Source organism: Bufo bufo, chromosome 4 (assembly GCF_905171765.1).
Source record: "Bufo bufo chromosome 4, aBufBuf1.1, whole genome shotgun sequence".
In the NCBI taxonomy this organism is placed as follows: domain Eukaryota; kingdom Metazoa; phylum Chordata; class Amphibia; order Anura; family Bufonidae; genus Bufo; species Bufo bufo.
The window spans coordinates 41,046,520-41,062,795 of record NC_053392.1 but is presented as its reverse complement, the minus strand read 5'-3'; the positions used below and the strand labels follow the sequence as shown (position 1 = coordinate 41,062,795).

At 47.1% G+C, this 16,276-nt stretch overlaps 1 protein-coding gene across 1 annotated transcript; it reads right to left on the bottom strand.

Annotated features, from left to right (window-relative positions):
• Positions 1 to 5,274: 5,274 nt before the first annotated feature.
• On the bottom strand, positions 5,275 to 15,666 carry DNAJC27 (DnaJ heat shock protein family (Hsp40) member C27). Its single transcript, XM_040427127.1, is given in 8 exon segments — positions 5,275 to 5,920; positions 6,992 to 7,152; positions 8,783 to 8,905; positions 9,003 to 9,167; positions 9,901 to 9,970; positions 10,280 to 10,362; positions 15,499 to 15,552; positions 15,554 to 15,666. Coding segments are annotated over 8 exon segments (786 nt in total). The 5' UTR covers positions 15,587 to 15,666; the 3' UTR covers positions 5,275 to 5,823.
• Positions 15,667 to 16,276: the final 610 nt, after the last annotated feature.

The following is a 16,276-nucleotide window of genomic DNA, read 5'->3' as shown; positions in this document are numbered from 1 at the left end:
AATCTGCACAAAGCTCTCTAGCATTTGCAAAATAAGATACCAGTGACCCCTAAATGGTGTTTTTTGAGCTCTATAAAAACACCAAATAAACATACAGGCCCTTTGCCAAGTTTTACTAGCGACTGCTAATTGCCACATGGAGACAACCAGAACCTCCTTCCATTCAACACTGGACCAATTCTATCGGCTGGAACAACTAGCGCATTGGGAAACGCGAACGCCCCAAAAATTTGCAACAATATGGCAACCCTGGTTTTAGGTTTTGTGAATCCTTAATGTATAGTACTGAATTTTAGCCATACGAGTCTATTTCATAGGCATACTGACTACTGATGGAGAGTAGAACATCTCAAGTGAGGATCCCGAGACGCAAAATGAAAGAACCCTCACCAATCCCCTTCCCTATATTTTTCCTTCCCGTCCTAGCCCTACCCCAATCTCATGACTATGGTTACATTTTGTCATACTGCATAATGTCGTAACTAAGATTGAAGAAACAGATGTCTACATAGACGGCTTACTCATTAGGTTTGTTTCCGCATTGTGCACATGCTCGTGCAGTTCAATGGAAGGATAGGTTTGTCTTTTCTTGGAGAAACCTAATAAAAAACTATTTTAAAAATAGGAAAATGAAGGTGAAATCTGTATGGTTTCTATGAGCAACTAAAGCTAGTTTCACAACAGCCTGCCGGATCCGTGCTGCCTCTAGTGCACGCGTGCCCCCGGAGGTCCGCTCCGGCCCACATTGACTCTAATGGGGGCGGACCGAAGTTCCGGTGGCAGCACGGCAAACATGCCGAGAGGACGGCCGGAATCGCAGCATGCTCTATATTGTGCGTTTTTCACGCAACGCAGGCCCCATAGAAGTGAATGGGGCTGAGTGAAAAATCGCAAGCAAGTGCGGATGCGGTGCGATTTTCACGCATGGTTGCTAGGAGATGATAGGGATGGGGACCCGATCTTTATTATTTTCCCTTATAACGTGGTTATAAAGGGAAAATAATAGCATTCCTAATACAGAATGCAGAGTACAATAGGGCTGGAGGGGTTAAAAAATAAAAAAAACAATTATTAAACTCACCTTAATCCACTTGAACGCTCAGCCTGGCATGTCTTCTTTCTTTTTTGATGAAAAGGACGTCACTGCGCTCATCACATGGTCCATCACAAACCGTTTAGATCAGCGTGGTCTGTGTGCTAGACGACCTGCAAAGGGTCACTGACCACAGGAGTCTTCATCTTGCATGGGCCAGGGAGCATCTATGCTGGACGAGTAGGCCTCAGTGCTGTTCACTGATGAAAGTCGATTCACACTGAGCAGAAATAATGGCCGCCAATGATGATGATCAGCCACTGTTGTCACCAGACCAGCCTTCGGTGGTGGTGGTGTTACAGGGTGGGCAGGTGTGTCTTGTCATAATACAGAACTGCCCTACACTTTGTGAATGGTACAGTGACAAGCCCATACTACTTGAAGAACATCATTAGTCCAGTCATTGTGCCTCTGCATGAACAACACAGGCCTAATTTGATCTTAATGGAGGACAATGCACCAGCTCATCGAGGTCGCATCATAGAGAACGGCTGCTGGAGACTGGAAGACCTCAAATTGAGTGGCCTGCACCTTCTGCAGACCTGAACCCCATTGTAAACCTATGGGATCAACTGAGTCGCCATGTAGAGGCTCTTAACTCTGTCCCTCAGAACCTCAATGACCTGAGGGCCACCCTTCAAGAAGAGTGGGATGCCATGCCTCAGCAGACAATAAGTCGCCTTGTGAACAGCAGGAGACGTCGTTGTCAAGCTGTAATTGGTGCTCAAGGCCACATGACAAGTTATTGAGACTCTGACATTTTTGTGGCGGTATACCCAGCACTGGTGTGGGCTTGTGCTTCAATAAATTGTTGGAGATGAGGAAATCACCATTGCTGCTTCGACTTTCATGATATAATATCACTGGAGCCAGAAATGTTTACTTTTTCGATAAATTTCACCCGAAAGCCAAATATCCCAAACTTTTTGTGAGTAGTGTAGATAGAAGGATTCTTTCAGTCTGAAAAGACACTTTCGCTCATTAAGAGAGTAGGTTCAGCTCTCAGAAACCGGAAGACATATAGATTAACATCAACCTCCCTACGCATTTCGAGTGTATGAAAGTCAAAGTCATTTTAAGTCGAAGGTGTTCATACACTTGAAATGCGTGTAAACATATCTAGATTGAAATGAACTGACCTGCGCGTTTCGAGGTAACGAGGAGATTAAGAGTGTTCATACACTTGAAACGCGTAGGTTAAGTTGATTTTACTCTATATGTGATCTGTTTTTTTTTTGAATAAAGGATTTACTATTTTATTTCGTGCTGAACCTACTCTCCTAACTGGATTACTGTTCCTCTGCACCAGCCCTGTGGTTCGTGCATGTCTCTGTTATTAGACGAGCTGACTTCTTTTTCCCATTTTCGGTCACTGACTATCCCCATAAACCATCGTTTTCAGTTGGCTGGTATTTTTAGTCAACCCTATTCAGAAGTGACATCATAGATTTATTAAATCGGGAACATCAGATGGATTTTGGGTCACTAGTTGGGAGGTACAGGGAGGCAGGTACGGCTCTGACCGCTCCGAGCAGGTGGGAGCGAGGCTCTGTCAGCTCTGAAGTCTGTGCTGGGAAATTACCACTGCCGGACCATGATGGGAGCTGTGGTTTCACGTCAGCTGGAGGTCACTGGTGGATATTGCCATATTACCATAGTTAATTAAAAGGTTTCATGGGATTAGAGAAAACAGCGCCACACCTGTCCGCAGGCTATGCCTGGTATTGTAGTTTAGCCTCATTCACTTTAATGGAGCAGAATTGCAATACCAGACACAACCTGTGGCAGGATGTGGCGCTGTTTTTTTTTTTTTTTTCTAACCCCGTAAGTTGCTGGTGGAGGCTGCTGCCTGCACTGTGCATGGTGTCGGCAGCCGCTATTCCAGGAATCAGTCCGCAGATCCACCCCACCCCCAACACAGACCATGATGTGCGGTGCAGTACTGTATCTCATAGTCAACTAATAGTTTTCCCACCATTGGCTAAAAAGGGAGTGACGCAGTGAGGTCATCAGAGACGGGACAACCTGAAACGCGTCCGACCACAGTCAAGACCAGGACGTCTAAATGTAAAACCTGAAAATTTTATGGAAGGTAAAACACAACACAAGATATACAAATGTAATAATACAAAATATCCAACACTTGGGGGGTGAATAAAAAAAGAACGGAGGGCTCTTCAGGCTGGTGTCACGACGTGGGCAGTGTGTGTGTGTCTAGGATTCTGCTACGTCAATTAAAGTGTCGCTCCACCTTCATTGCACGGCTGCAGACAGTTAAAGGGGTGTCCGGTTTTTACCATATCGGTGATCCTAAACATCAATATCAGATCGGTGGGGGTCCGAATCTCAGCTGTTTGAGAGATTGAGGCGCCTGTGATTTTGAAATTTTATCCATCACTTGAATTGGACGGCGCAGGTAAACGGCGAAGAGAAAACAGCGCAAGCACGAGTGCGGGGGTCTCTTCAACAGCTGACCGGACCCCCGCCAATCTGAGGATAGGTTATTAATATGAGAAAACGGACAACTCTTTGGCCTCTTGCAGACGACGTTTCATTTTTTGCGGTTTCCGTTTGCGGTTGTATGCAGAACCATTCATTTCAATGGTTCCGCAAAAAAACGGAATGTACTCCATATGCATTCCGTTATCGTATTTCCGTTCAAAGGTAGAACATGTCCTATTATTGCCCGCAAATTCACGCTTCTGTGGCTCCATTCAAGTCAATGGTTCGCAAAAAACAAAACCGAATGCATACAGGAATGCATCCGTATCCGTTTTTTTTGCGGAACCATCTATTGAAATTTTATGCCAAGCCCAATTTTTTTATGTTCTTACCGTTTAAACATTATTGTATGCTTCCGTTTCCGATCCGCAAAAAAAGGATCACAAACGGAACGGAAACAGAAAAATGGATCCGTTTTAAAACGGACCGCAAAACCATACGGTCGTGCGCAGGAGGCCTAAGTCATTTGTCTTCTCCACCTGTTTTTCCAGTTCATTGTTAAAAGAAACATTCTGGAAACCATCACCAAGGAGGTCAGCTGCTGGTTTTATCATTGGCTATATGTAGGGTGTTCTGCTACAAATGTAGGTATGACTGGCTCCTTAAAGGGGTATCCCAGCAAAAGCATTTATCACCCATCCACTGGACAGCTAGATTGTTGGGTGCCAAACGTTGGGACACCACTGGTTGCTAGACCCCCAGTCTCCTCAGCTGTGGGGACAGGAGGAGTTGAATGGAGCAATGACTAATGACTATGCAGAGATCCTGCTTGGTGATGGTTTCCATGTAGCGACATATAAAAGAAGGCAAAGGCTCATTATATCTCACCCTCAGTCAGCAGAATAAGAGTAGTGGGTTTGATAAAGAATAGAATACAAAACGACAAGATTATATATGGAACACCGATTAATTAACTACCTCTAGGGAAGGCGCCTCTTCTTGTCCTGGAAGACTCATTTACATATTGATAAAAAAGGGGGTGTGGCCTGGCAACCTCATTTCCATACACTATTCTGACGCTGAATAGTGACCCCCTCCCAATTGCAGCCTCTGAGTACCCAGGAATCAAACACATCAAGGTGGAATCCATAATCCAGAGCTGATTCATAATTCTGCAGACTTCGGAGCTGAAATCTTCCAGTTTCAACTCTGCATCAGAAAAAACTCATTGCCCCCCCTGCATTGTGCTGTTAGGACTGCGTCTGATGACAAGCTTGCCGTTTCCAATTCAAACAGTAATTTGGTGCCACATGGAGGGAGCAACGTGTATGGCATCTTTGCAACAGCGCCACCGCTGGCCGTAGGTCGCTTCTGGTACTGCAGCTCAGCTCCACTGAAGTCAATGAGGCTGAGCTGCAATACCGCGCACGATCTGTGGGCAGGTTGTGGAGCTGTGTGGGAAGAAAATCAGCCAGCTTTTTCTAATCCTCTCCTTGACCATTTAAGATCACAGAAGATCTAAAAGCTACATCCTGGGGGTCGACGGAATTCTGTCTCATAATAAGGTGGTTGTCCTGGGTCACCCCATTTAAATATGATTTTGAAATTTGTTTCATTGCTCATACGTGTTTGGATGATACTTCCCCTTTAACGCTGAGGTCTCTATCACCACCTAGTGGCACTGCATATATCTCTTCTTTACAGTATGTGTGTGTGTGTATATACAGTATATATATATATATATATATTTTATTGTGTCTCTCAGGGTGCTTCCCAACCCCTAGACTTCCTAAATAACCCAGTACCACATGAGACTCATGGCTCTATAGGTGCCTATTTAATATACATCATATCTACTCTGACCACGATGCCCGGTCAATAGGGGAAAGAACATAATAAATAATGTTTCATCTACTCTGCATCAATTAGAAATCGCTCTTCCTCTCCTGACTTGCTCACAAGACGGACAACGAATACAACAGGGAGATAACAGAGGGACCGAAGCTATGTAACGGCTTGTGCTTATACGGCTAGACCTGCCCACGCTGAGCGAGACAGGCTCCGCCTCTGCATAGTTGCCGCCCCACTAAGAGCGGCAATGGAACCCGTCCACTTCGTGTCTGCATGCAGTCGATAAAGTAACATAAATATGGCGGTTGTATTGTCCACAGGGGGCGACGGAGCCCTCGTACAATCTTTTAGTGCTGGGCGTGTAGGGGTTAGGATTCTCAGGGTGACTGTAAGTCGTATCCACGCTCTATTTTATGTTTTCAGTAATGCCGTCGGGGTTAACAACGCTTAAAGGCGTCTTCGCTCCCAGGGGCCACGCATTTGTCCGGGTGGAGAAGAACAGCGAGCTTCCGATATGCTTTGTTTACCTCTTCCCTTCAAGGTAAAAAAAAAAGAAAATACATAATAATAAAAAGAGGGTAATACTAAAGTATGTGGCCAGACGGCTAGACCTGCCCACGCTGGTGAATGGTTCTAATATTAAACCCCTGGTGGTCGAGGGCATTGGAAGGGTTAACAGTTAAAGCCCCAGTGGTCTAGGGCAGTGAAAGGGTAAACAGTTAAACCCCCAGTGGTCTAGGGCAGTGAAAGGGTAAACAGTTAAACCCCCAGTGGTCTAGGGCAGTAAATGGTTCTAATATTAAACCCCTGGTGGTCTAGGGCATTGGAAGGGTTAACAGTTAAACCCCCAGTGGTCTAGGGCAGTGAATGGTTCTAATATTAAACCCCTGGTGGTCTAGGGCAGCGAAAGGGTTCACAGTTAATACCCTGCAGGTCAAGGGCAGTGAAAGGGTAAAAAGTTAAACCCCTGGTGGTTTGGTGGAACACAGGACCCCCTTCTTATAATTAAGAAGGGGGCCCCTGCGTTTGGAACCCAACTGGTCAAACACAAGTAAAGTAGGTTTAGATCTTTAGACAACCCATTTAATGGTAAAGCCCCTGGTGGTCTAGGGTAGTGAATGGCTTGAACAGTTTAAGGGGTTGGCTCATCAAAGACATTGGTGGCATATTACTAGCGCAGTGCGGTCTCCATTAATTTCTACGGGACTGCGGAAAATAGCGGGGCGAGCTTGCTCGGCTATTTTTGGAACTCCCTTACAAAGGAACAGCGAGCACGCCGCACATCCATAGGTGCGGGTCTCAGAGGTGGAACCTTCACCTATCTGACTTTGATGACATATCCAATAAAGATGCCCTTTAAGCCCCTGGTGGTCTAGGGCAGTAAGGAGGTTAATGGTTAGATGCATGGTGGTCCGGGTGTTACATGTGGAGGTAGCAGAATATGTTCCTGATTCACTGTCACACTGCTGATGGCTCCTGTCCTCATTGCACCCCTAGGGGCCCTATACAACTGCCCAGATGGCCATCCCCTATCACAGGCTCACTGATGACATCACATCTTCTTATAAGATTATAACAGACAGGAGTTTACGCTCATATGCTCACCTGGTGGCCCCCGGCTTCACCCCCAACATGTCCCAGCTGTCCTTGCTGTTGCGAATCCGCCGAATAGAATCCGCCTGCTCTTTGGTGAACCCGATGTTAATGGAGGACATGGGCTTCTTGCCGCCGTTGTCACATAAGTCCACGATGGCCGAGTAAAAAGCCTTACAAGAGAATACAAAGAGCGGATTACTTACCGATGTAGCAGAGTTGTGTTTGTCATTGGTCGTGTTTTGTTTTTTTATGTTTTTCCGGTGCTCCTATGTAACACCATACAGTCAGGTCCATAAATATTGGGACATCGACACAATTCTAACATTTTTGGCTCTATACACCACCACAATGGATTTGAAATGAAACGAACAAGATGTGCTTTACCTGCAGACTGTCAGCTTTAATTTGAGGGTATTTACATCCAAATCAGGTGAACGGTGTAGGAATTACAACAGTTTGTATATGTGCCTCCCACTTGTTAAGGGACCAAAAGTAATCGGACAATTGGCTTCTCAGCTGTTCCATGGCCCGGTGTGTGTTATTCCCTCATTATCCCAATTACAATGAGCAGATAAAAGGTCCAGAGGTCATTTCACGTCTGCTATTTGCATTTGGAATCTGTTGCTGTCAACTCTCAAGATGAAATCCAAAGAGCTGTCACTATCAGTGAAGCAAGCCATTATTAGGCTGAAAAAACACAACAAGCCCATCAGAGAGATAGCAAAAACATTAGGCGCGGCCAAAACAACTGTTTGGAACATTCTTAAAAAGAAGGAACGCACCGGTGAGCTCAGCAACACCAAAAGACCCGGAAGACCACGGAAAACAACTGTGGTAGATGACCGAAGAATTCTTTCCCTGGTGAAGAAAACACCCTTCACAACAGTTGGCCAGATCAAGAACACTCTCCAGGAGGTAGGTGTATGTGTGTCAAAGTCAACAATCAAGAGAAGACTTCACCAGAGTGAATACAGAGGGTTCACCACAAGATGTAAACTATTGGTGAGCCTCAAAAACAGGAAGGTCAGATTAGAGTTTGCCAAACGACATCTAAAAAAGCCTTCACAGTTCTGGAACAAGATCCTATGGACAGATGAGACCAAGATCAACTTGTACCAGAGTGATGGGAAGAGAAGAGTATGGAGAAGGAAAGGAACTGCTCATGATCCTAAGTATACCACCTCATCAGTGAAGCATGGTGGTGGTAGTGTCATGGCGTGGGCATGTATGGCTGACAATGGAACTGACAAAAGCAGCAGGATGAATTCTGAAGTGTTTCGGGCGATATTATCTGCTCATATTCAGCCAAATGCTTCAGAACTCCTTAGACGGCGCTTCACAGTGCAGATGGACAATGACCCAAAGCATACTGCAAAAGCAACCAAAGAGGTTTTTTTAAGGGAAAGAAGTGGAATGTTATGTAATGGCCAAGTCAATCACCGGACCTGAATCCGATTGAGCATGCATTTCACTTGCTGAAGACAAAACTGAAGGAAAAATGCCCCAAGAACAAGCAGGAACTGAAGACAGTTGCAGTAGAGGCCTAGCAGAGCATCACCAGGGATGAAACCCAGCGTCTGGTGATGTCTATGCGTTCCAGACTTCAGGCTGTAATTGACTGTAAAGGATTTGCAACCAGTCTGCAGGTAAAGCGCATCTTGTTAGTTTCATTTCAAATCCATTGTGGTGGTGTATAGAGCCAAAAATGTTACAATTGTGTCGATGTCCCAATATTTATGGACCTGACTGTATATAACACTTTACCATACTGCCATGACAGACTCGGCTCTGCTACATTACCTGGAACATCTCGTTGATTCCTTCCCCACTTTGCGCAGAAGTTTCAAAGTACAGGAAGCCCCTGCTCTCGGCCCAGAGTCGCCCCTCGCTCTCGTCCACGCACCTATGCTTGGTGCAGTCAATCTGTAACATGACACATAGTGACCTTATGGGGGCGCTGTGTATACGCCGTATAGTATTATTCTTCTGGTGACGCCCCCCACCCCGGCTCCGCACGCACCTTATTTGCACAGACAGCAAAGACCATGTTGTCAATGTTCCCCTGCGGGCCCAGCTCCTGCTTCATCTCAGACAGCCAGGCGTCCAGGCTGTTGAAAGACTCCTTCAGACAGATGTCATACACCAGGATCACCCCCTGCGTGTCCTTGTAGAACTCGTTTCGGACCTTGGGGGGGGGGGGGGGGGGGGGGGGACACAGGACACTGGAGTTTATAATACATCTCAATGGGTGCAAAAGTAAAACCGTCTCAATTTCTCAAGTTTTTCCCTTCAATAGGTGGCTGATATGAGGATCTCCCTTAAAAAAAAAAAAAAAGATGTTCTGCAGCAGCTGGGCTGTGTATTAGCAAGCATATTATACCCCTCTCCCCCAGTGTAAATTAAAGTGAAACTCCACCATAGATTAGCATTGGCTCTGTAGTCAGTAAATATAAAACTCAGCATCTTTTATGTTGGAAACCATCAGCAAGCAGGTGGTCTGAAGCCGAGCGGCCTTGTTTGAGTTTGACCTCTTATGCCCCATAAAGAACTGTCTCCATGGTGACAGACTACAAACAAACCCTGTGTAGTCAGACTGAGCAGGCAGGCTCTCCTCCGTCTAATCCCTACTACTTCCTAACGTACACAAAGTAAGTGGCAGATAGAAGGGAGTATGACCGCAGGATCAGACTACACCAGGTTTGTTTGTTGTCTGTTACCACGGAGACAACATTTCTAAATAATTTTTTTCAGCTTTGTTTTATCACGACAATCCAGAAGCCGTAACTTTTTTATTTTTCCACCAATATAGCCGTATGACAGCTTGTTTTTTGCGGGATGAGTCGCAGTTTCTACTGGAACCATATAATTATTTATTGTACAACTAATTTTTTCTTTTGACTTAACCTTCTTATACCTACCTCATAGAAGAAAGGGTGGCCCGCCATGTCGAATATATTAACCTTTATCTCTCGCTCTCTGATTTGCACCCTGAAAAAAAAAAAAAAAAAAATTAAAAATCTGAATCAGGATCTGGGGTGAGGCTACACAGGTCGCATTCGGGAGATGGCCGGTCAGTCACAATACAAGATGGCTGCTGCGCTAACAAGTCTATTTTGTGCCTCTAAATATAATAGTCTGTGATGATGTCATCATGCTCTCGATATACAAGACCGCCAGCAGGTGGCAGCATCACACTGTATATGGAGGCTGGTAGCTGGCAGTGTATGATGACACGTGACTGTGCTGCCACACTGCACCCCCGCTTCACTGACGCATCCTGCAGGATTTGGTACTTACTTAGTGACCCCATAATCTATCCCGATAGTCGTCTGATACTTGGGGACGAATCGCTTTTCGCAGTAACGCTTAATAATGCAGCTCTGGGGAGAGGAAACAAAGACATTAGTCCTGTGTGTACACTCAGAACATGTATACAGCCCCCCCCCCCCCCAACACTGACAATGATACACTGTAACCCAACTTCAGAAGTGTAATGTATCTACAAAGAGACTGCACCAGCAGAATAGTGAGTGCAGCTCTGGTGTATAATACAGGATGTAACTCAGGATCAGAAACAGGATAATGTAATGTATGTACACAGTGACTGCACAGCAGAATAGTGAGTGCAGCTCTGGAGTATAATACAGGATGTAACTCAGGATCAGTACAGGATAAGTAATGTAATGTATGTACACAGTGAACTGCACAGCAGATTAGTGAGTGCAGCTCTGGAGTATAATACAGGGTGTCACTCAGGATCAGTACAGGATCAGTAATTTAATGTATGTACACAGTGACCTGCACCAGCAGAATAGGGAGTGCAGCTCTGGAGTATAATACAGGATGTTACTCAGGATCAGTACAGGATAAGTAATGTATGTACACAGTGACTGCACCAGCTGAATAGTGAGTGCAGCTCTGGAGTATAATACAGGATGTAACTCGGATCAGTACTGGATAAGTAATGTAATGTATGTACACAGTGACTGCCACAGCAGAATAGTGAGTGCAGCTCTGGAGTATAATAAAGGATGTAACTCAGGATCTGTACAGGATATGTAATGTAATGTAATGTACACAGTGACTCCACCAGCAGAATTGTGAGTGCAGCCTTGGAGTTTAATACAGGATGTAACTGAGGATCAGTACAGGATAAGTAATGTAATGTATGTACACAGTGACTGCCCCCAGCAGAATAGTGAGTGCAGCTCTGGAGTATAATACAGGATGTAACTCAGGATCAGTCCAGGATAGGACTTCACTTCGTACAGACATACCAATGACAGACACAGGGAGGATCTGGGGGTGTGAACCTCATTAATGCCTAAATCCCTTTTGTATGGGCAGCCGATATTACTCTGATAACTCACGCACTGTGGTCCCATTACACGGGTTCTGTATGAGGGTCGGTATGTACTGGCGGAGGCGAGGTTAATGTCCTGTGCAGACGTAGCACAGCAGGTGTCTGGGAGCTGCAGGGTGACCCACACGCCACAGTCACTTACAATTTAAAGGGCCAGTACTTAAAGCTTTAGCACCTTCCACTAATCTATAATATCTGAATTTCCTTAACCCAGACGACCACCTTTATTCACTTCTACAAGTGTAGACTAAGGGGACAGGGGGCACACACGGAGACGCGGTCAGGGGGGTTGTTCCAAAAAGTAAAAAAATAAAAAGTACAAGTAATAATGTATTTGTAAAAGGTTGTGCAGATATACGGGGTTTATATGGTGAGACTGTGCAGTGTGGGGCGTGAGACAGGACTCGCTATGCGGGGGTAGTGGGGGGGGGTTTGCAAAGCGTTCACAGACCGGTCTGGACACGTCATTGTCATATAATCAGGGTAATGACAGGCTGCGAGAGCAGAAAATGCTGCAGATGAGCCCTGACCTTACTCTACGTACATCACTCCGCAGCAGGGGCCACAACTGGGTCTGCTCAGGGGGCCCCCACCTGTCAGATCCCATAATGGAATATGCACCAACCCCCCATCTGGTACATATGAGAGGAGGAGGCAGTTATGGAATCAGCTGGGACACAACCTTGTCTCCTCCGCTCTGTAGTGCCCCCATAACACAGACAGTACACAGAGCCCCATAACAGACCCTATCAGTGCCCAATAACACAGACAGTCACACAGTGCCCCACAACAGAGCAACAAGCAATGCAACAGTGATCCTCATAACAGAGACAACACTCAGCGCCCCTATAACAGAGACAGCGCTCAGCGCCCCCTATAACAGAGACAGCACTCAGCGCCCCTATAACAGAGACAGCACTCAGCGCCACCTATAACAGAGACAGCACTCAGCGCCCCACAATGACAGAGACAGCACCTCAGCGCCCCTATAACAGAGACAGCACTCAGTGCCCCTATAACAGAGACAGCACTCAGCGCCCCTATAAACAGAGACAGCACTCAGCGCCCCTATAACAGAGACAGCACTCAGCGCCCCTATAACAGAGACAGCACTCAGTGCCCCTATAACAGAGACAGCGCTCAGTGCCCCTATAACAGAGACAGCACTCAGCGACCCCTATAAACAGAGACCGCACTCAGTGCCCCTATAACAGAGACAAACACTCTGCGCCCCTATAACAGAGACAGCACTCAGCGCCCCTATAACAGAGACAGTCTCAGCGCCCCTATAACAGAGACAGCACTGCCCCCGTAACACAGACAGTCACACAGAGCCCCCATATCAGTGCCCGTAATGTAGCCAGCACAAGAGCCCCCACTACAGATCTATCAGTGCCCCCATAACAGACAGTTCAACAGTGCCCCCTATACTCAGAGACAGCACTCAGCGCCCCTATAACAGAGACAGCACTCAGCGCCCTATAACAGAGACAGCACTCAGCGCCCCAATAACAGAGACAGCACTCAGCGCCCCTATAACAGAGACAGCACTCAGCGCCCTATAACAGAGACAGCACTCAGCGCCCCTATACAGAGACAGCACTCAGCGCCCCTATAACAGAGGACGCACTCAGCGCCCTATAACAGAGACAGCACTCAGCGGCACCTATAACAGAGACAACGCTCAGCGCCCCTATAACAGAGACAGCACTCAGCGCCCTATAACAGAGACAGCACCCAGCGCCCCCTATAACAGAGACAGCACTCAGCGCCCCTATAACAGAGACAGCACTCATGCGCCCCTCCCTCCCCCTATAACAGAGGACAGCGCTCAGCGCCCCTATAACAGAGACAGCACTCAGCGCCCCTATAACAGAGACAAGCACTCAGCGCCCCATAACAGAGACAGCACTCAGCGCCCCTATAACAGAGTCCAGCACTCAGCGCCCCTATAACAGAGGACAGCACTCAGTGCCCCTATAACAGAGACAACACTCAGTGCCCCTATAACAGAGACAGCACTCAGCGCCCCCTATAACAGAAGACAGCACTCAGCGCCCCTATAACAGAGACAGCACTCAGCGCCCTATAACAGAGACAGCACTCAGCGCCCCTATAACAGAGACAGCACTCAGCGCCCCTATAACAGAGACAGCAACCAGCGCCCCTATAACAGAGACAGCACCAGCGCCCCTATAAACAGAGGCAGCACTCAGCGCCCCTATAACAGAGACAGCACTCAGCGCCCCCTATAACAGAGACAGCACTCAGTGCCCCTATAACAGAGACAGAACCAGCGCCCCTATAACAGAGACAGCACTCAGCGCCCCTATAACAGAGACAGCACTCAGTGCCCCTATAACAGAGACAGCAACTCAGCGCCCCTATAACAGAGACAGCACTCAGCGCCCTATAAACAGAGACAGCACTCAGCGCCCCTATACAGAGACAGCTACTCAGCGCCCCTATAACAGAGACAGCACTCAGCGCCCCTATAACAGAGACAGCACTCAGCGCCCCTATAACAGAGACAGCACTCAGCGCCCCTATAACAGAGACAGCACTCAGCGCCCCTATAACAGAGGACAGCACTCAGCGCACTATAAACAGAGACAGCACTCAGTGCCCCTATAACAGAGACAGCACTCAGCGCCCCTATAACAGAGACAGCACTCAGCGCCCCCTATAACAGATGACAGCACTCAGCGCCCCTATAACAGAGACAGCACTCAGGCCCCCAATAACAGAGACAGCACTCAGCGCCCCTATAACAGAGACAGCACTCAGCGCCCCAATAAACAGAGACAGCACTCTAGCGCCCCTTATAACAGAGACAGCACTCAGCGCCCCTTATAACAGAGACAGCACTCAGCGCCCCTATAACAGAGACAGCACTCAGCGCCCCTATAACAGAGACCGCACTCAGTGCCCTATAACTGAGACAACACTCAGCGCCCCTATAACAGAGACAGCACTCAGCGCCCCTATAACAGAGACAGCTCTCAGCGACCCATATAACAGAGACAGCACTGCCCCCGTAACACAGACAGTCACCACAGAGCCCCCATATAGTGCCCCCCGTAATGTAGCCAGCCACAAAGAGCCCCCACTTACAGATCTATCAGTGCCCCCAATAACACAGACAGTCACACAGTGCCCCTATAACAGAGACAGCACTCAGCGCCCCTATAACAGAGGACAGCAATCAGCGCCCCTATAACAGAGACAGCACTCAGTGCCCCTATAACAGAGGACAGCACCCAGCGCCCCTATAACAGAGACAACGCTCAGCGCCCCATATAACAGAGACAGCACTCAGCGCCCATATAACAGAGACAGCACTCAGCGCCCCCTATAACAGAGACTGCACTCAGCGCCCCCCTATAACAGAGACAGCACTCAGCGCCCCTATAAACAGAGACAGCACTCAGCGCCCTATAACAGAGACAGCACTCAGCGCCCCTATAACAGAGACAGCACCCCAGCGCACCTATAACAGAGACAGCACTCAGCGCCCCTATAACAGAGACAGCGCTCCAGCGCCCCTATAACAGGAGACAGCACTCAGCGCCCCCTATAACAGAGACAGCACTCAGGCCCCTACTAACAGAGACAGCACCAGCGCCCCTATAACAGAAGCAGCACTCAGTGCCCCTATAACAGAGACAGCACCCAGCGCCCCCCCTATAACAGAGACAACCACACAGTGCCAACATTATGCCAGGGCACCATTACTACCTTACTTGCACCTATTGCATTGTGCGCCGCTACTCTTCTCTCCGATATTGTCAGCAGTACCCGGGGGCACTGAGCTGTACCTTTCATGCCATGAAGTGATATCTATATGGCGGCACTCTTGTCTCTTGCATCCGAAGGCTGGGGGCTGTCTTTAACATCTGTCGGTTGTCTGGTTGGGTGGGGGAACAGTACACGGCACTCTTGGTGGTCAGAGGGTTTGAGCCCCTTCTTGGACTATGTCTACACCGGCATCTGCACATACTATGGAGATTGGAGTGCCATAATCTTTCCAAAAGTCCTGGGTGGAGGTAAACACACGCACTAGCCAAGTGCAGCTCTGTAACCCTAATGTGCACTACACATCCGGAGCGCCAGTGGCGTGGTGCGATACATTACTAGGATGGCGCCCTCTTTCCTTGCCCACCTCAGCGTTGCCCATACTGATGACTTTGATGCGCAGCGCCTTGCGAGTTCTCCTTCCTCTTCTGCAGGTTAGTCTCCATGGCTGTCTTATTGGCAGGAGGCTTGTACCGTGACAGGAGAAGATGGGGAGCACACCGACGGTGTGTGGCGGTACGGCCACGTATTATACAGACACAAACCTGCACAAAAAGAAATGTACCTGTAGTTTTTACATCAATATCTATAGCACATGTATTATCATGTATCTTAAGAGCTGAGCACTGTACGGATTATACTGTATATTACACTGTTTAGAGGAACAATGTTATATCCTGTTCTATTACACTGTATCTATAGAGCTGAGCGCTGTTCGGTATCTTCCTGTATATTACACTGTATATCCTGTTATATTACACTGTATATTTCTGTATATTTCACTGTATAGAGGATAATGCTGTATATCCTGTATATTACACTGTATAGAGGATTATGCTGTTTATCCTGTATATTACACTGTATATCCTGTATATTACACTGTATAATTCTGTATATTACACTGTATAGAGGATAATGCTGTATATCCTGTATATTACACGGTATAGAGGATAATGCTGTATATCCTGTAATTACACTGTATATCCTGTATATTACACTGTATATTCTGTATATTACACTGTATCTATAGAGCTGAGCGCTGTACATCCTGTATATTACACTGTTTCCTATAGAGCTGAGCGCTGTATATCCTGTATATTTACACTGTATCTATAGAGCTGAGGGCTGTATATCCT